Genomic DNA, 26,287 nt, shown 5'->3' with positions numbered 1-26,287 from the left:
GTCTGGGAAGATGAATGGCAAGTGATAATCCGGGTGTTAGGTCTCTAACTCTGTCTGCAGCAGCATGCATAAAAGCTGAGCAGACTGAGTGCATATACTTCTCCCTAACATCGTCAGAGCAAGTGGCCAGTTGCATCAGTTAGACACCCTCATCTAAGGGGCTCAATTGTGAAGGGGGTATCACTGGAGGAGCACAGGTTTCTCAATGTCATGTTGGGATAGCGAGGGAGGCCAGGTCACTCATACATCATTCCCTCCTCATCCTGAAGGAAAAGCAAACGTGCAATAGGTGTGAGATGGCTCAAATGGGCAGTGGTGTTGTTCACTTTCACGACCTCACACCAATGGAGGAGATGGTGTAGGATATTGCATGGATGTCATCACAGCAGGCCGTCAATGAGACTCGAAGCCATGAAGAGCAGAAGCATTTGATAGCTCTATCTTCACGTGAACGGCATGGAAGTAATTTCTGCTCAATGTATGCTGTGGCTCTTCACCGCTGTCATCATGGGGTTGGTTGCACCTGCTGAGTATTCCGAGCTCTTATCACCATCTTCTTGTGTTTTCCACGGGGCCTGTACTGAAGGGGCAGCTGAATGGTCCTGCACAGGTGTCACCAGCCTCCTCAATGCGGGGAGACTCCACAGAGCCTGTATCATCACATCATTCCTCTGCATCGTCCACCATCACAGACATATTCACATCAGTTGGGCCTCAATCAAGATTAGGAGGAGCACTAGGTGAGCAGCACATCACAGGTGAGCAGGAAGAGGACAGTGAGACAGAGTCAACTGTGGACAGTCCCCCGTAGAGGTCGGAGGTCAGACCACAACCATGCTCTGCTGCGTGGAGATGCTGGGCCTTGGGTGTCACAAACAGGAAGGGTCTTCCTGGAACTTCAGAGGCAGATGAGCTCCCGAATGTTTGAGATCCTTGAGGCATTGCAGAGTCACAAGCAGACAATGGAGGAGACCATGCAGCACATGTTGCTCCATCAAGGCTCGGTGCTTTGAGTGCATGAGCTCCTCCATTGAGAGAGCAGCCAACCTCTTGGGGATTCACTCTGGGTGGTTGCAAGAGCAGTGGACTGATATGCATAGAAAGAATGAGACTCTCTGAAGATTTGATTGTTCAGTCTCACTGATGGAGCAGAAATGCTTGGAGTGGATGCCAGCTGTGTGGTCTCATTCAGCATGCAAGAGTGCCATAAAAGGGCTGAAAAAGTCAAAAAGGGGATCACCCCTCAGGGGGCACCAGTATCATCCCTTGTCTCCTTGGTCCTTCCAACTCAAGAGCCACCCAAGCCACAAGGCCCTGTGGCCAAGACTGCCCCTGCAATGATGCAGCTGCAGCAGCTTGTGGGGAGGTCCTGATGGGCACCTCGATGAGGAGGAAGGGAACCTTTAGGCACCTTCACCATGGGCAGAGACAAGGAAACAGACTGGCGTCACCTCTTTCTCAGCCACAGGGGGAGAACCTTGCAGGAGTGTGCATGAGCCCAAGTGATGCCAGCAACTTGACATCACCCTCAGGACTCCAACTTCTCACTGTTGACTAATACAAGCCTCTCAGTATCAGCAATGGAAACTCTGTATCACTGGTTCTACACCGAAGCCTTATTTTCCCTCATTTAAATGAGTTGATCAGCGTATCCATTAGCCCATGTTTCATGTATAAGGACAGCTGTACTTCTTCAGTGTGTACTTTATTGAACTGATCTTAAGATGTCTGCCCCTAGAGGCAGAGTGCCTCATGGCAGTCACATGGCCAACACCAGTTGGTCAGTACAGCATTGCCTTTCCAAAACCCAAACATCCCCTTTTTCATGTAAAAAAGATACACATTCCCTTTTCTGCCAGTGAACAAAAGAAACATTTGCATGCACGATGCTGTGTAACTGTGAGTTGCCCAAGTTACCCACTATACACCCACTGTTCTCATGCATTGACAACTGTTTGGTTTACTATTCAGTATCTGCACAGGCATTGCACACAGTCTTTAAACTGCGCAAGTCTCTTAATGGAACGCATGTGTGTTGATGTGCCTTGTCCGGAGAGTGTCGTTTCCATGGTACTGTTGCCTTGGTGACTGTTGTTGTTTCATTGCTGTTGTTTGGGAGTCGTAGACCTCTGAGATTGATGGTAGTTCTGTACTAGGTTTCCTAAGATTCCTTCTTCCTGACCACCCGATTGCTGTGCCGGAATAGCTTAGCTAGTTGCACCAGTATATTTGGTCATTCACTTCCACTGCGTACAATCGAGGTGACAATTTCTCTATGCATGTGCCAAATTTCCATGTGGGCTGACTCCTGTTGAAAGCTTTGAAGGTTTGCACCCTGTCTGGCTCTCCAATGCTCAGCTCTGGCAATGGTTTGGCAGTCTTGTCATACAGAAATTTGGCTTTCTGTTGTTTCACCTTGATCTTTTCACTCTCACCTGTTACTACTTCTGGTTTCAGTAGTTTTTTTGCTATTGGAAGAGTAATTTGTGTGCGGCATGACATCAGTCTCTGGACAGGACCAGTTTCCATGCCTTCAGTCAGTGTGTTTCTCAAGGTTTGCCTTGTGTATGGATTTACTCGATTTCTTGATGAGTCCTTTGGCGATTTTCACTGCCGCCTCAGCCTTTCTCTTCAACTGGAGATAGTGCGGAGATGATGTGTCGTTCTGAGTTTCCCAATCCATTGTGAATCGGCTGAACTCTTCACTTGTGAACGGAAGGCCACTGTCACTCATCACAATGTCTGGAGTGCCATACTGACTGAAGTGGGCTTTCAGGCATTCTACTATTTCTCTCGTTGCTGTTGAAGCCAACTGTCTAACTCCCAGTCGTCAGAATAGCAGTCTAAAGTGACAAGATAATCAGTTTCTGCCAAAGTGTAAAGTTCTTCTCTCAGCTTCATCCATGGTCTGTCTGGGATGTCATGCTTCATCAATGGCTCTCTAACTTGTTTAGCTTGGTACTTATTATAAGCACCATACTGGCCAATGTGGTCTATAATTTCATTGCACATGTTTGGGCAGTATGTACTTCTCTTGTCTTTCTCAGAGTCGATTCAATTCCTTGATGGCTTGCATGGATGCACTTCAGCATCTCTCCTCTCATCTCCTTTGGGATGATGACTCTCTTTCCTTTGTACAAGATTCCATATTGGGCTATCAATTCATCTCAGTATGCCCAATATGCTGCTGTGACCACAGGTGAGGCCTAGCTGCTCTCATACCATTCCTTTCATCACCACTTCCTGTAGCACTGGTAAAGTTGCATCTTGTTTGGTTGTTCGCTTGATTTGAGCAAGGCGGCTGTCTGTCAGATTCAATGTCTCTGCTGGGTTGGTGGCTTCCAGATTATGGGTAGCTGCTGTTTTACATTGAATCTGGAAGATTTTGCACTCTGTTGCAGCATCCTCAACTTTCTTCATAGGGAGCACTGCTCTTGACAGCATGTCTGCGATGTACATCTGGTTCTTTTTCTTGTGTGTCACATCCAGATGATATTTTTATAAACAAAGTAGCATTCTTTGCAGTTGCTTTGGAGCAGATAGGAGCGGTTTGCGAAAAAACTCTGAAGAGGCTTGTGGTTGGATTCTACTGTTACTTTGTTTCTCCCAAGCAGGTACTGATGAAAATGCTCACATGCAAAAACAATAGCCAGGCACTCTTTCTCAATCTGAGCGTAGCATTGTTCTGTTTGCGCTAGTGCCCTGGATGCAAATGTGGCCAGTTGTCCTTGCTGCGTCAGAGTCACTCACAGACCCATCTCGTTGGCATCACACTGCAAGGTGACTTCCGTCAAAGACACTACAGTACTTCAACACTGGCATTGTGGTCACTAGTTACTTGATTTTAGTGAACGCTGCTTCTTGTTCTGTGCCCCAATATCACACACATCCTTGGCCACAAGCTTGCATAATGGTCCACACTCTGCTGACAAGTTAGGCAAAAGTTTTACTAGATAGTTCCTGAATCCATCAAATCGCTGCACTGCTTTCATATCTGTCGGCCGTTGTGTCGCTGCTACAGCTCTCACCTTGTCAGGATCCAGGTGAAGACCTTTTGCTGTTAATACATGACCCATGATTTCAGGTACCTTCAGTTACAATTTTGCTTGTTCAGCTTCAGATTGATCTGGTGAGATCTCTCCAGCGGTTGTATTAAATTCTGATCATGGTCCACTATGGCTTCTTCCATTGTGCCTTCACATCAACAGACTAATAGATCATCCACTATGGCTTTCACTCCGGGAAGATCTCTGACTATCTCGTGCTGTCTGCGTTGATACTCTTCTGGAGCTGTGGAAATGCCAAACCGAATGTGCAGCCATCTGTATCACCCAAACAGTGTCCAGAATGTCTTTAGAAAGCTGCTGCTCTCACCCAGCTTCAGTTGCCAGTAACCATCCTTCACATCGAGGGTAGTGAATATCTTTGCCTTGGCAAGTTGTGGCAAAGTTCCTTCGATGGTTGACATGGGGTAGTGAGATCTCTTCAGTGCTTTATTTAGACCCTTTGGGTTTAAGCATACTCGCAGCTTTCCAGGTTGTTTCACTGCTACCATGCTGCTAATTCAGTCTGTGAGAGTCGTAATTTTTTTGAGTACTCTCCTGTGAAAGTAAAAGCCAAGCTGAGTTTCCCTGTGCCTAAATCAAAGCGGGAAGTTTTTGAGATTTCTGGGCATGAGTGGATTTTACCAGAAGTTTGTACCAAATTTCCCAGTGTGGTTGCTCCATTGACTGAACTACTAAAAAGAAAAAGAAGTTTCAATGGACACAGAAGTGTCAAAATGTGTTTGACAGTTTAAAAACTGTGTTGACTACTACAACAGTTTTGGCAGTACCTAATTACGCCAAGAAGCTTAACTTGGCAGGGGATGCAGGTGATTTGGGTTTGGTGCTGTATCGTTACAAGAAGTTGAAACTGGGATTGAGAAGACATTAGGATATTTTTCATGGAAGCTGAATATACATCAGAGAAGTTACTCAACCATCAAAAAAGAGACTCTAGGTCTGGTGTTAGCGTTGCAGTATTTCAAAGTTTATGTTGCAAGCAATTCATCAGAAACAATTGTTTATACAGACCACAATCCTTTAAAATTTCTGGGCAGATTTCAAGACCCAAGTGCAAGACAGATAGAGTTTGCCACAGCAACAATTTAATCCACAGATTATACATGCGGCTGGATGAGAAAATTGAATTGTGGATGCATTATCAACAGTTTAATGTTCAAAGGAAATAGGACATATAAAATGCAGACCCTGGACTGAAGTAACCTCTGCTGAAACAAAGGATTTGTTTTTATATATATTATGTTGAAGCATGCACCTGGTAGTGTAATAGGTTATGTATATGGATAAGTACAGTAAGTAATGTAAGATGGGTTGAGAAAATGAAACCGTCTTTTAAAATTACGACAGCTCATATTTCCATAAGGATGGAGGTGTCACAAAACTATCTTTTTTTATAATAGCATTATGGGGTATTGAAAAGTAGGCTTATGTGTATGTGTGTGGATGGTTCTGTCTGTGTGACTGATTTAATTGAATTAGAGATGGATAGACTGCAAGGTTTAAATGATTATAGAATTAGGTTTAAAAAGGGATTTGAAATGCTAATGAGTGAGCTAGGGTAAAGTCAGCAGGTATGAATTTTTTATTTTTAGACAAGGGGAAAAGTTGTTGGATTTTCAAAGAAACATGATGAGGTTTTTATAACCAACAAGATAAATAGGGCAAGCTTATTATGTTGATTTTTCCCAAAGGTGCTGACCATAATGATAACATGAAAGATTTTTATATTATGGGAAAAGTAAATTCCAAAGATATGGGGAAACAGTGGGATTTACAAATCAAAGAAGAAGAAATATATTTAAAGAAAGATGGAAGGCAGAATGGGATGTGGCTGTGTGAGATCTGAAAGGTACACCATGTGAAACTGACTTGGGAAAAAGTCTTTAGCCACTGTGCAGAAGTCTGCTATTCCAGTAACTGAAGTTGTGTTAAAAGCCTTTGGAATCCCACTGTCGAGTGGGTGCTTGTGGTAACCTTGCTGGATTGCCTCTATAAATTTAAAATCTATTTCAGACTGTTGCCTTAAAGGATGTGTATAATTGGGAGTCTGGGTAATTAGGAATTTTGGGAATTGTTATAATATTAATTAACCGTGTAACTGTAATTTTGTGCGTGTGTTTATTTTCTTTTGTCAATAAATATTTTAATTTAATTTTTAAAGTCCCTAAAAGTGTTAGTGGACTCATTACTTCTGAATTCAGTGTAAAAACCTTCTTGTAATAAATAAAAATTGCAAAACCTTTGTGATAGAGTGGCCAAATTTTCCTTGTGGATTTGGTCGGCCTGGCAAATACCACCTTTCATATCAGAATAGTTATTTCACTTGCAACCTGTGTGCTTTTCTTTTGTCCTTTTTGGTAGCTTTTTTTTTGCAGCTTTAAACTTTTCTGTGTTCCTAATTTTTCAGTGTCTTCTCTGCTCCATTTGCAGGGTTTCAAAATCAATTTTTTCTTCACTTCTGTTTCATGTTTAATGTATAAGGACAGCTGTACTTCTTCAGTGAGTGCTCAGTGAGAGCCTTTATTGAACTGAACTTAAGATGTCTGCTTCCAGAAGCAGAGTGTCTCATGGCAGAGCCACATGACTATGGCAAGCCAATTAGTCTGTACAGCATTGCATTTCCAAAACCCAAACAGCCTTCATTATTCCTTGTTGTGTGCATGCCAGCTGCACCCTGACATGTCCCATAGTCTAAATGTTCCCCATTTCTGACAATTGAAACTTCAAAACTACTCCTCTGAGGCCTATTAATGCTCATCAATAAGCTCAACGGGCATTTAATTGGAGATGTGTGGGCTTCATAAACACCCCCCTGCCCTCACTTTGAAAATCACATCACATCTCAGAGGTGACTGGATCCAGCGCTGCCCTCCAGGAATGCAATTTTCAAATCGGCGCTCATTCCTGCATCCACTGTCATCTGAAAATCTTACTTTGATGTCAAAGGATTAGTGAATGACAAAAATACAAGAAATATAAAAAAAGCAAATAGAAATATGTTTGGTAATATGTGATTTGTTCAAAATAAAGGGGTGGGGGTAATTTTATGACAAATATCAGGAAATTATCTCCACACTAAGGATGATCAATGTGCAAAATAAATTTCTAGAGCAGTGAAGGAAAGTACCCTGGAGCCAACTAAAGAAAATTAGATGCTAAAATGGAAAAGGAAACTACAATTTCTTGGGACTGATAAACCAAATTGGTTGATTTGCCTCCTCACTTTTAATTACCATGTGATGTTATGAATATAGGCACTGCATAAACACAGGGCATAACAGATTGAGTAAATCAACTGTGCATTATAATATGAATTACACTGAAGTTCTCCAACAGGTTGCAATTCAGTCTCACTTTTAAAAAATAAAAGTCTCTTTCAATTCCTCCCTTTTGCTACAATTCAGGTCATTTTGCTTAATTAAAATACTGACTGACCTGGCTGTCCACACTGTGGTTGACCAGTTCCAGGTGGTGTCCTAGTTCCTGGAGTTTCCTGTCCCCTTTCATCCACACACCAGCAGTAGCCTGTACTGCCGTGACATTGCAGAGGCCTGAAGTTACTTTCGTAAGAAACCTATAAGACTCGGTGGTCTTATTACTACTAGATTCAAAGCAAGCATCTTGAAATATATACAAATTGCAAAATAATTATGGCAGTTGTTTCAAGTTTCCCTTTGGGATTTGAGCGGCTCAGCATTTATCATCGTCTGAGCCATAACATTACACATACGTGTTTCACTAAGTTTCAAATTAGAATCACCTTTTGACCTCATTTTTCCTACAATACCGGTTATTTTGTATATTTAAAATACTGACTGACCTGGCTGTCCACACTGTGGTTGACCAGTTCCAGGTGGTGTCCTAGTCCCAGGAATTTCCTGTCCGTTTTCATACACACACCAGCAGTAGCCTGTACTGCCGTGACATTGCAGAGGCCTGAAGTTCCCTTCTTCATCACACTCAGGGATATGGAGTCCAACAAGAGGTTGAGATCCACGCAGGTTCAGCTCTGCTTGCAGTCTCTCTCGGTGCTGTTCACAAGCAGTCTTTGGATGTTCATTGGTTGCTAATCAAATAAAAAGAAACTGGTTTTGACACAAATTAAAAGTTCAAATCTTTCAAATTGAGTCTGTAATGCTTCTTCTTGTACAGTGTGTACTGTCACCAGTCTGCACATAGGATAGAAAACACACCCAAGCCATTATGCTTTAAATACAATGCATTTCACATGTTATAGTTAATGTATCATCTCAGATTGATCCAAGTTCTATCATCAGCAAGGATACACCTGTACCCATCAGGATTTAGTATTTTCAAACAGTGATGTATAGCTTTTTTGTGACATGACCCCATGTATGTATGTGTTATCTGTGAGGAAGTGCCTTAACAGCAGTTATCTCACAGAATTTTCTTGCTGTCATTAAATTGGAAATAAATTTGTTCATTTGTATATTATTTGTGCAGGATAGTTTTTTGTTGTAATGTTGTTGTGAAAAAAATTTAAATTGAGTAGTAAGATTTTGCTGGGGAATTTTAACTGACCAGGTGGGTGGGGTTATGGGTGGGTTTGTGAGTGAACGGCCGGTTAAAAGGGCTGAAATTGCCATTGGGTCGGGAAGTGAGCAGCAGCAGCACACCAACTTCCATCTTTAACCTCAGTGCGGTCTGCAACATGTGGGAATCCTTCATGGGATAGGCGGGTTGGTAATTTAAATGTGTTAGGTGTTCAGTCAGCTTCTTTCACCCTGAATTCTGATTTTAACAGTGTGCGTGGATATCCTAGGCTTCCTAGAACTCACCAGGGAAATCAAAGCAAGAGGACAGCTGGATTTTAGGGGGTCGAACAAGTGACAGGCAAGAAATACTTTAAATACTGAGAGTTCGCACCTGTTTCCTCGTCTAAGTGAAAGACTTTTGCTCACAGGCTTTGCGCTGAGAATGTGTTTTCACTGCTTTGAATGTGAATTCCAATATTTTGGAGATCATTTCTACTATTCTGTAGTCTACATCAATTGATTTACACTTCCCAGCTTTCAACCTTCAGTTTATACAGCTCTACCTTGGACCTCTGATAAGGAACATGATGAGCAGCAGCAGCCGGAGTAGCATCAGCCGAAGGAGTAACAACAGCAGCCCTCTCAACTACATACTGCTCCACAGAGAGAGGGAATGAGCATAGACTTCAAGCTCGCAGGAGGAAATGTCCCCAAACCCTGGCTTTATAGACAGAAGATAAGCTTCCTGGACATGACAAAGTAGCAGTACCTCACGAGGCTCTGAAGTTTGCATCAGGTGATGGCTGACATTTGCAATCTCCAGGAAGAAGATCTTCTGTCAAGTGGACCAAGTGGGCTTGCATTGCCAGTGGCTGTCAGTCACCACAGACCTTAATTTCTTTGCCTCTGGCTCTTCGCAATCTGGGGTGATATTTGTAGAATCTCACAAACTGCAGTCCACAAGTGCATCTCACTGGTGACCAGTGCTAGTTTGCCAAGGCCAGGATTTATGTGTACATCTCAACTTATAAGGCAAAGGGACATAGGGAGTGGAGTGGTTTATGTAGCTCTGTGAGTCTGTTACACCATTCAATGAGATCATGGCTGACCTGTGCCATATGCCAACCTTTGTCTCATATCCCTAATAGCTTTGGCTAACAAAAACAATCAATCTCAGTTTTAAAGTTACCAACTGATCTATCATCAATTGCTATTTGTGGAAGAGAATTCCAAACTTCTAACACTTGTTATACATAGAAGTGTTTGCTAATCTCACTCCTGAAAGGCCTGGCTCTAATCTTTTGGCTCTGCCACTGAGTACGAGACTGCCCATCAGCAGAAGTAGTTTCTTTCTATCTATCCTATAAGTTCTCCTTAATATCTTGAAAACTTTGATCAAATCACCCTATAACTTTTTCAATTCCAGGATATGATTTACCTTTTAACCTATTTTCCCAGTCCCCTTTAGACAACTCTGTCTTTTTACCCTTCTGATTGCCATTATTTAAGTTTAAGGCACTTGTTTTAGACCCACATTTTGTACCCTCAAACTGCATGTGAAATTCTATCATGTTATGATCACTCTTGCCTACAGGATCCTTTACTGTGAGGTAATTAATTCATCCTGTCTCATTACACATTACCAGGTTTAAAATAGCCTTCTCCATAATGGTTACCATATCATATCCTCCAAGTTGAAAACGTGCCTGTAATTCATTCAATATGTTTCTTATATCTGTATCTGTTTGATTAAAGGATACTTATTTAGCACACATGGTAACCTATCCTTCTGCTCTTATGTTTCACTCATATTTATTTCCCTCTCCTGGTTAAATTGCTCTATAATTTTCAGTTTCCCCTTTATCTCTAGCGCCTACAGCACAATTTCTGACCCTTATTCAGCTCTCTTCCCTTTTGTTTGTTTTCAAAAATGTAAAAGCAATAGGGTTGTTGTGGTGGGTGATTTTAACTTTCCCTATATTGACTGGGAATCACTTAGTGCTAAGGGTTTGGATGGTGCAGAATTTGTAAGGTGCATCCAGGAGGGCTTCCTGAGACAATATGTAGATAGTCCAACTAGGGAAGGGGCAATACTGGACCTGGTATTAGGGAATGAACCCGGCCAGATGGTCGAAGTTTCAGTAGCAGAGCATTTCAGGAAAAGTGACCATAATTCAGTAAGTTTCAAGGTACTGGTCAATAAGGAAAACAGGAGTCCTCGGGTTAAGGTGCTTAATTGGGGGAAGGCTAATTATAACAATATTAGGCAGGAACTGAGGAATCTAGACTGGAGGCAGATGTTTGAGGGCAAATCAACAACTGACATGTGGGGGGCTTTCAAACGTCAGTTGATAAGAATTCAGGACCAGCATGTTCCTGCTAGGATGAAGGATAAGCATGGCAAGTTTCAGGAACCTTGGATAACGAAGGATATTGTGAGATTAGTCAAAAAGAAAAGGGAAGCATTCATAAGGGCTAGAAGGTTGGGAACAGATGAAGCCCATGGAGAATACAAAGAAAGTAGGAAGAAACTTAAGCAAGGAGTCAGAAGGGCTAAAAGGGGTCATGAAAAGTCACTGGCAACCAGGATTAAGGAAAATCCCAAGGCCTTTTATACATATGTAAAAAGCAAGAGGGTAGCCAGGGAAAGGGTAGGCCCACTCAGGGACAGAGGTGGGAATCTGTGTGTGGAGCCAGAAGAAATGGGAGAGATACTAAGTGAATACTTCTCATCAGTAGTCACCAAAGAGAAGGACTTAGTGGTCGATTTGTCTAGGGCAGAGTGTGTAGAAAGCCTGGATCATGTTGAGATCAAAAAAGAGGAGGTGTTAGGTGTCTTGAAGAATATTAAGGTGGATAAGTCCCCAGGGCCAGATGGGATCTACCCCAGAGTACTGAGGGAGGCAAGGGAGGAGATTGCTGGGGCCTTGACAGAAATCTTTGTATCCTTACTGGCTACGGGTGAGGTCCTAGAGGACTGGAGAATGGCCAATGTTGTTCCATTGTTTAAGAAGGGTAGCAGGGATAATCCAGGAAATTACAGGCCGGTGAGCCTTACGTCAGTGGTAGGGAAATTATTGGAGAAGATTCTTTGTGACAGGATTTCCTACCATTTGGAAGCAAATGGACATATGAGAGGCAGCATGGTTAGTGTCTCACTAACTTGATCGAGTTTTTCGAGGAAGTGACAAGGATGATCGATGATGGAAGGGTAGTGGATGTTATATACATGGATTTCAGTAAGGCCTTTGACAAGGTCCCTCATGGCAGACTGGTACAGAAGGTAAAGTCGCACGGGATCAGAGGTGAGCTGGCAGGATGTTTAAAGAATTGGCTTGGTCATAGAAGACAGAGGGTAGCAGTGGAAGGCTGCTTTTCTGAATGGAGAGCTATGACTAGTGGAATTCCACAGGGATCAGTGCTGGGACCTTTGCTGTTTGTGGTATACATAAATGATTTGGAGGAAAATGTAACTGGGCTAATTAGTAAGTTTGCAGACGACACTAAGGTTGGAGGAGTTGCAGATAGTGAAGAGGATTGTCAAAGAATACAACAGGATATAGATCAGTTGGAGACTTGGGCGGAGAAATGGCAGATGGAGTTTAATCCAGACAAATGCGAGGTAATGCATTTTGGAAGGTCTAATACAGGCAGGAATTATACAGTAAATGGCAGAACCCTTAAGTGCATTGACAGGCAGAGGGATCTAGGTGTACAGGTCCACAGGTCACTGAAAGTGGCAACGCAGGTGGATAAGGTAGTCAGGAAGGCATATGGCATGCTTGCCTTCATTAGCAGGGGTATTGAGTATAAAAGCTGGGAAGTCATGCTGCAGCTGTATAGAACCTTGATTAGGCCACACTTGGAATATTGCGTGCAATTCTGGTCACCACATTACCAGAAGGATATGGAGGCATTGGAGAGGGTGCAGAGGAGGTTTACCAGAATGCTGCCTGGTCTGGAGGTTATTAGCTATGAGGAGAGGTTGGAGAAACTCAGATTGTTCTCACTAGAGCGATGGAGATTGAGGGGTGACTTGATAGAGTTTACAAAATGATGAGCAGCATGGACAGAGTAGATAGTCAGAAGCTTTATCCCAGGGTGGAATAGTCAATTACTAGGGGACATAGATTTAAGGTGAGAGGAGAAAACTATAGAGGAGATATGCGGGGCAAGTTTTTTACGCAAAGGGTCGTGTCTGGAATTCATTGCCAGAGGAGGTGGTGGATGCAGGTATGATAGTGGTGTTTAAGAGGCAGCTTGACAAATACATGAATAGGATGGGAATAGAGGGATACGGACTCTGGAAGTGCAAAATGTTTTGGTTGACGGGCAATATGATCGGCGCAGGCTTGGAGGGCCGAAGGGCCTGTTCCTGTGCTGTACTTTTCTTTGTTCTTGTTCAAACTATTATGCATACTACATTTTACATCTGAGTTCTCCCCCACTACTTACTGGTATAAACTCCTTGTGCCTGTCCTGTTTATCATTTTAGCTAGGACCCTGGTCCCGACCTGATTCAGGTGGAGTTCATTCTAATGGTACTATTCTTTGCTGCCTAGTACTGATGCCAGTGTACCACGAAATGTAACCCTTCTTTCCAATGCCTCACCTTCAGACAATCATTCACCTTCCTAATCTGTTCATCCCTATGTCCATTTTTACGTGTAATGAGCAATAATCCTTGGATTACAACCCTTGAGCTCCTGTCCTTTAATGTAGCTCCTAGTTCCTGCTATTCAGTAAAAAGGATCTCTTGTCTAACCTGTCTTGTGTTGTTGGACCCAACATGGATCATAATGATTGGATCCTTCCTCTCCCTCTCCAATATCCTTTCAAGCTGGATCAAGATGTTCCTCGCCCTGGCACCAGATAGGTAAAAAATCTTGTGGGACTCATGATCCCACTTACAAAGAAAGCTATCCATCCCCCTAATTATTCAATTCCCCAACAATTACCACATCAGGCTTCCCTTCTTCTCCCCATTTTGGACATCTTCTTGCACCAGGTGCCATGAATTGCATTCTGGCTGTTCTTCCAACAGTCTTTATTCTTATCCCTACAGGTAGTTGGCACATTATACCTCTTGGATAGGATCAGTTTCTGTGGTTTGTCATTTTCTGTCTCAGTTGCGCTCCTTTTACTCTGAACACTATTGATCTGAACGTTTACCTCTCTATGAGGTGTGACTGAAGTCTGGAGCAAACAATCTAGATACTGTTGTCCCTCCCTTATGTTTCAAAGAGTCTCCAACTAACACACCAGTTCAATAATTCTGAGCTGAGGAGATTCAAGGTGGAGACACCTACTGCAGACATGTTCACATGGTACAGTCTCGCTGTCCACAAACTCTCACCTACTGCAGTCCATGCACATCACCTGCTCTGTCCTATCTTGTACGTTTATGCAAAGATTCCCAGGAAACTGTAACAATGCTTTCTAATTGCACCAGTCAAGATCCCCTTAGATATTCACACCTCAAAGCAGAGATGGTGGATGGCTCCTTGGAGAGAAGGGCTATCCTCTCTAGATATGATAAGTGACACCTGTAAGGAGGTTAAACAATGACATTTGGGAAACATATAATAGAAGCCAACTGGCCACCAGAGCTGTCATACAGCAAGTAATTAGGATGCGGAAGATGTATTTTAGGAAGCTTGACAAATCTTGGGGCACCCTTCAGTCTGCACCCATAAGAGCATCTAGAAGGCCTTGCATAACATAGCACAGCAGTAAGAACTCAATTTCCAGGAGGAAGGTACTGAGTGTGCTGCCTCTTCATATAATGAGGACCATCAGGAAGAACATAATGTAGAAAGGGCACCAGCAGTCTCAAACCTAGAGGCTTGGGTGAGACTGATTCAGGCATAGGCTCACTTAGACAGAGGCAATGCAGTCATCTGGCACAAAATCACCCAATGCCCCCTGCCCCCTCCACAAACTCAGCACAAAATGGTCCCACAATCAGTAATTCACACCTTCCAGAGATATTAAGTGCACATCTTTAACTTTTGATAGAACGCTGCAGGCAGTGCAAAGAATCACAAAGCTGACCCAGTGCCAGTTGTCTGATAATGAGGGGAAACTTGGGCTTTTCCGGTTGAAAATGAGGCAACTGAGAGGTGATTTTAGAGTCGCATGAGATTGTTAAGGGTATAGAAAAAGCTAATCCTGAATATTACTTGAAATAAAATTACAGGAGTAGAAAAGGAAACAAAGATTCAAATTAAGTGGGGTGGGGTAAAGGTGGTGTCTGAGCACCTTTACCGTAGGTATCAGGAGATTCTTCTTCACACTTAGGATAGTCAATGTGTGAAGGAATATATCCTGGAATCCATTAAGGAACTGCTTTGGCAGGTATGTCTCGAAGAACTTTCTTCCTAGAGTCTAACTGGAAAGAAATTTGTTGGATAGTATATAATTTGAGAAGTAAATGTTATGTTCTAAAGTGAGTGGGAGAAAATTTAAATTGGAGACTAAGATTGTATGTCACAGGATTAGTGAATGACAGAAATATCCAAATAGAAAAAAGGGAAAACCGCAGAGACTGGAGCCATATAATTGATTTCATTTTTTTTCCTGCTTTCTTCTTTTCATTTTCTGATGCCCTCTTTTTAATGTTAGTCCTTTATGCTTACCTGTTAGCTCACTTCATGTGTTTGTGAATCTTAGCGTGGGGCCACATACACCCTTTTTGGAGTTTGCAAATCTGTATAGATGGTGAACTAATTTGGTGAGAATCAGGAAGCTAGGGAAACAGCAGTGGAAAACAGAAACCAGTAGAATTGAAGCATGCAAGATTTATTCTGAGCTCATTGACAACAGAAGGGAACAATGAGAGAAGTGAGGGATGGGGGAATATTCAGGAAGGATAATCAGGCTGTTTCAATGGAAATAAATGTGGTCAGGTGCTTTATTCCAGTCATGCTTACAGCTCAATGCCAAACAACAGATAGGTATTTCATAACTATAAGAAATAACTCTTTTTGCCTTTCATGCGATGTGGGCATCGTGGGCTAGGCCAGCATTTATTGCCCATCCCTAAACTTTTGGCAAAATCAGCAGTTTCATTAATGATTAGCTTTACTCACATGCATTTCATCAAGTTCCAAGTTAGAATCATTTCAAAATAGATTAAAGTCTCTCTGAACTCCTCATTTTTCCTACAATGCCGGTTATTTCGCATATTTAAAACACTGACTAACCTGGCAGCCCACAGCGAGGTTGACCAGTTCCAGGTGATGTCCTAGTCCCAGGAATTTCCTGTCCGTTTTCATACACACACCAGCAGTAGCCTGTACTGCCGTGACATTGCAGGGGCCTGAAGTTCCCTTCTTCATCACACTCAGGGATATGGATTCCAACAAGAGATTGAGATCCACGCAGGCTCAGCTCTGTTTGCAATCTCTCTCGGTGCTGTTCACAAGCAGTCTTTGAACGTTCATTGGTTGCTAATCAAATAAAAAGAAACTGGTTTTGAAACAAGTAGAAGTTAAAAGTAACATTCTCTCAAATTAAGTCTCTTATATCTCTTATTAAATGGTCAGCAGTTCTAACAGCATCTGTGGAGAGAAAAACAGAGTTAACATTTTGACTCCGATATGGACTTGAAGCATTAACTCTGTTTTTCTCTCCACAGATGCTGTTAGACCTGCTGAGATTTTCCAGCATTTTCTGTTTTTGTTTCAGATTTCCAGCATCCACAGCCTTTTGCTTTTATCCTATTAAATGGTGTTGTTGTCACCCATCTGTTTATAGGACAGAATGCACACCCGAGACAATATGCTGTAAATACAACACATTTCACGTTATAGTTAACTTATCACCTCAAATTGATCCAAGTTCCACCACCACTAGGGATACATCCATACCCATCAGAATTTAGTATTTTCAACTAGTGTTATATAGCTAATTTGTGAACAAAATCTCTGTTAACTGATAAATAGTACTTTTTGAGAGTTAATTGTGAGGAACTGCCTTGGCATCTGTAACTTGCAGAACTATCTAACTGGCATGTAATTGGAAAGAAATTGGTTTGATATGTGATTATGTAGCAAATTTTTATGTTGTAATGTGATTGGGAAGAAAATTTACATTGCTGATAAAAGAGACTTGTGAAAGCTTTTCATCTTGCAATCAGGACACCTCGCAAGAATGCCAAAAAAGGGGAAAACAACAATTTATACTGTATGTGAAGAAATCGCTGATTAGTTGGCAAGTGGACTCTGATTGTTAGAAGCATTGCCATGGAGCATGCACCAGTGATACTGTATGACAGTAAACTGCCAAGCATTGTTTGAAATTTAAACCAGGTAGAGCTTGATCCCGATCTGTCAAGGCATTGCCTTGAGGAATGAATCAGTGAATGGCTGTCACTTATTTTGTTTAGCTGAAACAGGCACTATGTAGATACATGTTCTTTCTGTTTGCAAAGAACAGGGCCCTGGGTATTAATATATGTAGCTTCCAGGACACGCAAATGTACCACACTATAAGCACAGCTGACAATCTTAAATTGGCTGTCAGCATAATTCTTGGCACATTGAGGATTATTCAGCAAATGTTTTCCAATTGCAGAATCACATCTAATGCTAGAGTTTTGAGTTTTGTAAGCACGGGCTGGTTGGGTAGGGTCTGTACCTTGCCCAATGTGAACAACGGCTGGGGCATGCTATTTGATACAATCCACCAGTCTTTGGGACGTATGGCCTATATACCTAGCATCACACTGGCACTGAAAATTTCAATTGGGAACAAAGATTTTGGGGGCACTTTTAACCTGACTGAGTGCCTCGGCTAGTTAAAAGAGCTCAAATTACCAGCGGGTCAGCAACCTACCGATTTTCACCTTTAACCTCTGTCTGATCTACAGTGCACAGAAAAACCCTGTCGCACAGGTGGGTTGGCAATTTCAATATGTTAAGTCTCAGTATCAGCTATTTTGAGCCTGGATTCTGACTTTAACAATGTGCACACAAATTTCCTGGGCTTCCTGGAACTCACTAGGGAAATCAAGATGAGAGGACAGCAGGATTGAGAGGGCTGATGAGTGACAGGCAAGAAATGCCTGAGATCTCACACTGGCTTCCTTGCCTAGGTGAAAGTTTTTTTGCTCACAGGACCTGTTCTGAGAGGATGCTTTCACTGCCTTGAACGTGAATTCCAATAACTTGGATGTCATTTTTACTACTCTGGAATCTACATAGATCGATCTACACTTCCCAGCTTTCAACCTTCAGTTCAGCGTGGGAGCTGCTAATGCATATTCACCTTGAACCTCAGATGAGGAACAAGATGGACAGCAGCAGTAACACCAGCAGCAGGGGCAGCCTGCGGCACAACCAGCAGTTGACCTACAGGAGAAAAAGGATGAGCCTGAGTTCCAGCTTGTAGCATGTATTACCCCCAACACAAGATATACAGGCAGAGGATTAGACTTCCTGACACGCCTGAACAGCAGTGCATCAGAAGGCTCAGAGTTTCATGCCAAGTCATCACTGACGTTTGCAGCCTCCTGGAAGAAGACCACCCGCCATGTGGGCATATGTTGCCAGTCATGGTAAGAACCACCACAGTCTGGTTTTCTTCATCTCTGGCTCCTTCCATGGATCTGAAGGTGATATTTGTAGAATCCCACAATCTGCTGCCTACAAGTGCATCGCATGGATGGCTGATGTCGTGTTTGCTTGTGCTGGGGTCCACTTTTCTACTGATGAGGCCAGTCAGAATGAGCAGGCACTCATCTTTGCTGCTCTGGTTGGATTCTCATGCGTCCATGGAATCATTGGCTCCATGCATGTCATAATCAAGATACCCCAGATAATCCTGAAGCCTTCAACCAAAAGAGATTCCAGTCCATCAAATGTTCAATTCACCTACAATCAACAAAAAAGTTATTATCCATATCTCCAAGATTTCCAGGGAGCTGTCATGGTGCTTTCATCCTGCATCAGTCTAGCCTTCCTTCGATCTTCACACCTTGAAGCAGAGTAGGGAGATTGCTCCTTGAAGACAAGGACTATCCTCTGAAGACAAAGCTGATGACACCTTCGAGAAGCCCAGATAATGACATTCAGTAACGATACAATAGAATCTACCTTACCACCAGAGCTGAGAGAGGGAGAAAGAAATTGGGATGCTGAAGGTGCACTTAGGTGTCCCGACAAACCTTGGGACACACTCAGTATGTGCCAGTCAGGGGAGCCATTCTGATAGTGGTTTGTTGTGTCTTGCACATCATTGTAGAGCAGTGAGGACTAAGCTCCAGCTGGAGGAAAGCGTTGAGCATTCAGCCTCAATGTAGGAGCTGGAGGAGGAGAAGGAAGAGGAAGAACATGATGTGGCAAGGAAACCAATAGCAGCACACACAACTGCCAGGTTATGGGGTAGTGCAGCCATTGAGCACATCAATTCTGAACCCATTAGATCCCCAGCTTCCAGCAGAAAGCAGTCCCAAATAATCCATCCCTTCCACAGACATCTTTGTCTTTGGCTCTTGTATTACCATTCTTCAACAACAGAAGGCCATTTGGCAAGTGGAAGGCAAAAAATGGGCAAGGCTGCACAATGGAGCAATTAAATAAATTTTGTGGTGCAGAACCATGAAACAAATGTAGCAATGTGGTAAAGCGCACTTATACCAATTATAAACCCTCTCTCTTTCCATTACCCCCATGTGTGGCTACCTTGTGGCTTCAGCATAGTAAGATGATGGCTGCTCATTCCCCTGCTCTGACTGTTCAAGTGTTCTTTGCTGACGTCCTCTGAGTTTTGGAGCCCATGAGCAGCCCACCAAAGATTACCCAACCTGCAACTGTGCAGGGACAGACTCGGGCATCAGGACAGCAGACAGCATGTGGGGCTCTGTCTGGGGGTGGTATGGAGAGGGGTGCAAGGGGCAGAAAATCAGAAGCTGAAGCACTTTGAGCAGAGTGCCTGTTTCTGTGTTCCCCTTGTCCATCTCCCCTTTTGTAGCTCACCATCATGTAATGAGCTGAAGAGCACTTTCCTGAGCTTCAATGAGGCTTTTCAAAGCCAGGTTTTCATCAATCCTGCATAAGGCAGTTTTCTGAGCATATAGGCCATTGGTCAGGGCCAGCATGCACTCAGTCGACTGTCACATCTGAGACTCTATGCAATTGACCAATCATTTCCACATATATAAATATCAGCGCAAAGATCTGAGACAATACGGCACTCATTGTGAGACAGACTCATGCCATCTCTCACCAATTGTCCGCAGTGTGGCTCGAAAGGCTGAAAGAACTTCACACCTATTTTGATGCTGCTCCAGAATTGTCCTCTTCATCAATGACACGCTATCCACCCTATATCCAGCTGAGCAGAGCTTGGTGGATTCTGCACTCTCAGATAGGGACTCTCTGCTCATATCCCCATCTCCAGCATTGTCTCTCATTTGTGATGTGTGAGACATCAAGTGCCGACCCAACTACTTGTCTCGGTGGTCCCACCAGGGTGCGTATCGGAGCTAGTGGAGGATGTACACGAATCATGTGGCCATGCTTTCTCAGAGATGAGTGACCTCTGACAACTTTTCATCCTGCTCCTACACAAGCTCCAGAGGGACACCTGATTGGCATGTGAGAAATTAAAGACATATATTAATTAGAACTGTGAAGGTTAGGAGGTGTTATGTGAAGATTTTGCACATTGTCACTGGCTGACGACATCAAGTCAACATGACTGAGTGTTATATGCCATTTGACTGAGTGATATTTAATTCTATCACCAGTAGCTGGGAGACCCAGATCTCTCCATCGCCAAGGCATGATGAGATTCGGTTTACCTCCAGTGTCTCCTCCTCTGGAGCTGTTGCAGTGGGGATGGCTGGACAGTCTCCAGTTCCCTGACTCTCTCTAGTGCTTACCTGGTGTTTCGTGCTCTCTTCCTGCAAGGAGGGAAAGAATACAATGGTCTAAAACACGTATCGGGGGCAGAATTTTACGTTCACTCGCTGGCAGGTTTGGAGGCGGAGTGGGTCTGTAAAATTCCTTGAATGGCCTTTACACTGGCTCCCACCCACCCTGAACTTCCACAATTTTTTGGTGGAATGGGCGAGGCTGAGGCTGGCCTGCTCGCCCTTGCCCCAATTGAGGCCCTTAAGTGCTCAATTAATTCCTACTTAAGGACCGTTTCCCATGCGGCCTCAATTTTCAGGATGGTGGGGAGTTCAGGGGCAGAAGGGAAGCTTGAAAAGTGTCCCTCCCTCAGGCCCCGGGTGGGGAGGAGTGGAGCGCTTTCATCAACATCCTCATAATAATAACAGGTGCCCCCTCCCACAAGGTCTTGCTCATGTGGGTGCTCCCTTCCCCCCTACACTGACCTCTCCACCAATACCCCAACCACCCTCTGCCCAACCCCCTCGGCTTCACCTCCCCTCCCCTCCCTGCCTTCAGGCTCCCACAGTGACCTGGTTCTGCAGTCCCGAGACTTTAGGCCGGGATTTTCCAGCCCCGTCACGGGTGGGACCTGCCGTGGGTGAGGCGTCGCCCCAGCCAGAAGTCCACTGACTTGCGGTGAGACCGGAAGATCCCAGCGGCGGACAGGTGCGGGAAATTCCATCCTGAGGCCCTGGGGTCTGCTTGCAGTCCCAGTCCTGTCCACTGCAGCCTCTGGCGCTGCTGAGACTAGAGAACTGCCAGCCAATCAGACTGGCCAACAGGTCTCTGAGGTGGGACTTCCTCCTGGCTGAGGGGGTGGAAATCCCGTCTCCAGTCAATTAACAGTCGGAGTGTTAAACGATTGTGGGGCAGCCAGTATCAGCGAGGATGCGTTTGCTGCCAACTCTTTGGATGGCAGGAAGAGAAACCCTGCCATCCTAAAAATCCTGGTCCAGGACAAACTTAAATGTGCCCTGCTGCTCATGTTTCCTGCCCTTATCAGATCATTTAACCTCTTCAGGCACTCTCAGGTAACTTCCAACCGGGCCTTCTTGTTTTCTGAAGCAGACTCCTCCCTCCCGTCCACAGGGAGCAGAATCTCCATTTGGGTCATTACAGCCTGCAGCATCTCCAGAGGGGTATCAATGAAGGGTGGTGCTGCCTTGCTACTCCGTGTCTCCATATCAGAAGGTTCTCGTTTGTCTGGCAGTGCTTCAAGTCTGATCCTCCCAGGGTCTCTTTAGATGGTTGAGCTGAAATAGGTTGATGTGGGTCAGCATCTTGCCACTTGCTCGAATTGATCAGGAAGCAGGATATACCCAGATGCAAATGCAGTGGCTGGGTTAAAACGTCATACACAAATGCCCCCGTGAAGCTCTCAGTTTTCCTCATGCCCTGCCTGCAAGGTTGGGAAGCTCAAATTCATCTCTTTATGTTACAGAACTATTGAATGACAACAACATGAGAAATGTAGAAAATATCCAGTTAAAAAGTAGAAAAGCACGCAGTCTGGGACGCTCAAACAAAAGAAACAAAAAAGAAGCAATATAATGAATATAAAAGCAAAATACTTGGATGCTGGAAATCTGAAATAAAAAGAGAAAGTGCTAGAAATACTCAGCTGGTCTGGGAACGTGTGTGAAGAGGGAAACAGATTTAACAAGTGGAATCTGCTGTTCTGGAGTCCAGTGTTGGGTGGGGAAGACAGTGTGATACCCGCTGGGTGGCAGGATGGCTGAACGCACAGGGTCTTCTGCTGTTCAGCTCATTAATCATGCATCTGCGAGGAACATGGCGAAACACGTGGCAGGTCAGGCAGGAAGTCGCCCACCCATTCACTCACTGCAGGCCAGGAACTCCGCATCACTCCTCCAGAGTCCTTGAGACTCCAGCGCATCCTGGAGAAGCTGACAGATGTGACCAATCACATCCCGGGACATACAAAGGTGTCTCCGGCATTGGCTTTTGCTCATCTCTAGATCAGAGCACTGTCTGTGATACATCCATGGTTGGGCCAGTGCTTGCCATTGTAGTGGGCCCTGTTTGCCAGCATCTTGACCCGTTTGAGGCCCCGCTGCCCCTTTGTGCTCAGGCCCTTGCTCCTCCTGGCCCTGTGCCAACCTGCAATGGGCCCTCCTTCTCCTCATCTGGTTTCCCTCCATCTCAATGCCAGAAGGCCAGTGCTCAGTCCTTCACTCGGCCCCTGTCTAGGCACGGCAGCCCCACCTCTTCCTGGTGAAGGACATCCTGGAAGATCAGGGATGGTGTTCCTCCTGTTCATACATGACCATGCATAGTGACATTGCTCTTTGACCAAGGTGATGAGATCCATGTGTAAGAAGCCTAACTTGGCACTATTCTGATGTCTCCATTACTTTTGAGACTCAATAGGAGGACTGAGATGAGGAGAAATTTCTTCACCCAGACAGTGGTGAGCCTGTGGAATTTGTTACCACAGGAAGTAGTTGAGACCAAAACAATGCATGTTTTCAAGAAGGAGTTAGATATAGCTCTTGGGGCGAAAGGGATCAAAGGGCTTGGGGAGAAAGCAGGAGTAGGCTATTGAGTTGGATGATCAGCCATGATCATAATGAATGGTGGAGCAGGCTCGAAGGGCTAAATGGCCTACTCCTGCTCCTAGTTTCTATGTTTCTATGAGAGACCATTGCCTTGGCAGCATAGAAAGAGTAGCCACGTGAAACCTTGTCGGCCATAAACATTCATCCCAGAAGTTGGAGGTTTAGAATTGAGAGTTTGCTGGCGCCCACCAGCTGTGCCTCTTGGAGGCATTCCACCTCCCTCCATCCCTGCCTCTGACTGCAGCAGATAGAAAATGGCACAGAATGAGCAGCAGCTGCACATCTTGCTGGGATCTCAATGTTACGTGGCCCATGAGTCACGAACAAACCTGCTGTGTGTGAGCTTCTCCATAGAGAGGAGAACACAACTGAGCATGGTTAGCATCCAATTGCCTCACAATTAGCAAGATGTCCCTTAAGTCGGCCACGTGCTGACCTTGAACTCCACCCACCCTCCTCCCACTTTGAGGGATCTTATTTAATGACGAACTGTGTGGTCAAGGTCAGATTTGAAAAGTGGTGCACGTCACCTTCCAAACTCAGCCCACTACCTTCAACTCTCCCAAATAGCCCCCAACTTCCCCCCATCAACATAGACCCACCCAATATCATCATTTCTCTCCCCTCTGTCACCCTTGAACTTCCTCCCATTACTCTGGACCCTATCACGATCCACCTCCACATGTCTACTCTCCCCTCAAAGCCAATACCCATTACCATGCCCATGCCCACCCTGAGCCTGCCCCCTTCTGTTATCCGAGTCACCTGTCTAGTCCACCTCCATGACACCACCACCCCACACCCCCCATGAAACCTTTGCCTACCAAACTCCACACCCTGGAGCTGCTACCCTACAGCGTCCCACTCCCGCCTCTGACTGTGACTGTTTCTTCCTATTACCAGTAACCTGAGTTCACCACCACACCCCCCAAGACCCCACCGGTGACACCACTAACCTTGCCCTCTACGACACTGTCTCCCCCCCCACTGCCTGCCCTTCCCCCTTCCCTGGACACTCTTCCCCACCTCCCCCCACAGCGTTTCCCCAATTAGCCTGACTCCCCTGCCCAGCCTTCACTACACCCTACCCCCCAATTAAGGCCCGCCCAGTGTGACGCGCACCCAGAAGCGCTGAGCGCTCCCTGTGCAGGCGGGGGAAGGAGGCTGAGTCGGGGCCTGCGCTCTTTTGCACATGCGTGCGAAAAAGTGCAGAAATCTCCCTGAGGCACCGAGCTGCGTCAGGGAGATCAGTTTGATTTTGAAAAATTTAAATAAAGGAAAAAAAATTTAAGACATGTCCCCTCATGTGACAGGGACATGTCTATGAATTATATTAAAAATTTTTATTAAAGTTTAAAATCATTCATGAAACCTCATCCCGCCCGTGGATGAGGTTTCATGATAAATGCGAAGGCTGCCTGGGCTCTTGCCTGCCCACCAACCTTAAGGTTGGACAGGCAGCTCTGTTAATCCTTTTAATTGTTATTTAAATAGCCTTAATAGGTCTTTGATATTTCGGCGGGCGCGCCCACCGAGCTGAAGGTCTGAATGATGCACGGTGACGTCGGGACGCACGCCAGATGTCACCGCGCGTCATTTTACGCATCAGCAAGCAGGGCCCACCCCCACACGCCAACCAGAAGATTCAGGCCTATGTTTCAATAAGATCACCTCTCAGTCTTCTAAACTCCAAATGAGTATAGGCCCAACCTGCTTAACCTTTCCTCATAAAACAACCCTTCATCCCAGGAATCAGCATAGTGAACCTTCTCTGAACTGCCTCCAATGCAAATATATCCCCCCTCAAGTAAGGGGACCAAAATTGTACACAGTACTCTGGGTATGATCTCACCAATGCCTTGTACTAAGTTGTAGTAAGATTTTCCTACTTATATACTCCATCTTCCTTGCAATAAAGGCCAATATTCCGTTTGCCTTCTTAATTATTTACTGTACCTGCATACTGTCTTTGTGTGATTCATGTACAAGGATACCCAGATCTCTCTGTACCACAGCATTTTGCAGTTGCTCTCTATTGAAATAATGCTCTCTTTTCCTATTTCCCCGCCAAAATGGACACTTCCCCACATTATACTCGATACACCAAACTTTTGCTCACTCGCTTAACCTATCTGTTTCCCTTTATAGACTTTGTATCCTCTGCACAACTTGCTTTCCTACTTATCTTGGTTTTGCCAGCAAATTTGGCTACAATACAGCAATTGAGACCCAAGCACTGATCCCTGTGGCACTCAGCTAGTTACAGTTTACCAACCTGAGAATGACCCATTTATCCCGATGCTCTGTTTCTTCTTAGTTAGCCGATCCTCTATTCATGCTAATATGTCACCCCCAAAATTATTTGCTCTTATCTTGTGTAGTAACCTTTTATGTGGCACCTTATTAAATGCCTTTTGGAAACCCAAATACACTATATCTACTGGTTCCCCTTCACTCACTTTGTTTGCTACATCATCAAAGAACTGTTTCAATGATGATCAGTTTATCACACCTGCATTTCCTCAAGTACCAAGCTAGAATCACTATAAAATAAATTAAAGTCTCTCTTAACTCCTCATTTTTCCTACACTACTGGTCGTTTCACATTTAAAATACTGACTGACCTGGCTGTCCACACTGTGGTTGACCAGTTCCAGGTGATGTCCTAGTCCCAGGAATTTCCTGTCCGTTTTCATACACACACCAGCAGTAGCCTGTGCTGCTGTGACATTGCAGAGGTCTGAAGTTCCCTTCTTCATCGCACTCAGGGATATGGAGTCCAACAAGAGGTTCAGATCCATGCAGGTTCAGCTCTGTTTGCAGTCTCTCTCGGTGCAGTTCACAAGCAGTCTTTGGACGTTCATTGGTTGCTAATCAAATAAAAAGAAACTGGTTTTGAGAGAATAGAAATTAAAAATACAAATCCCTTAAATAGGTTATGTAACATCCCATTTTGTAGACTGACTGCTGTCACCAGCCTGTTCATTTGTTTTAAATACAATACATTTCATACGAAATAGTAAATTTATCACTTCAAATCAATCCAAATTCTATCATCGCCAAGAGTACACCTATACTCACCTGAATTTAGTATTTTGAACTGGAGTTAAATAGTTCATTTGTGACAAAAGCCAAAAACTCTATTATCTGAGAAATCTTGCTTATCAATAGTTTGTTGTCAGGATTCTTGGTTTCCTGGCAGTGGTATCTTACAGGACTTTCTAATTGGAAAGAAATTGGTTTGGTAG

The 26,287-nt window shown here is 44.3% G+C and overlaps 1 protein-coding gene across 4 annotated transcripts in view; it reads right to left on the bottom strand.

Moving 5' to 3' along the window:
• The window catches only part of nid2a (nidogen 2a (osteonidogen)), a 173,045-nt gene that overhangs the window by 77,025 nt on the left and 69,733 nt on the right, over positions 1-26,287 (bottom strand). For 3 of the 4 annotated variants that reach the window (XM_041214945.1, XM_041214949.1, XM_041214947.1), the window contains exons 16-18: positions 25,664-25,909; positions 15,766-16,011; positions 7,885-8,130 (exon numbers count right to left, since the gene is read on the bottom strand). In XM_041214945.1, the coding sequence (XP_041070879.1) occupies positions 7,885-8,130; positions 15,766-16,011; positions 25,664-25,909 (738 nt within the window). The remainder of the gene's footprint in view (positions 1-7,884; positions 8,131-15,765; positions 16,012-25,663; positions 25,910-26,287) is intronic. The other variant, XM_041214948.1, reaches the window with a different exon arrangement.

Source organism: Carcharodon carcharias, chromosome 20 (assembly GCF_017639515.1).
Source record: "Carcharodon carcharias isolate sCarCar2 chromosome 20, sCarCar2.pri, whole genome shotgun sequence".
Taxonomy (NCBI): Eukaryota; Metazoa; Chordata; class Chondrichthyes; order Lamniformes; family Lamnidae; genus Carcharodon; species Carcharodon carcharias.
This window is presented reverse-complemented; position numbering and strand designations above follow the sequence as displayed.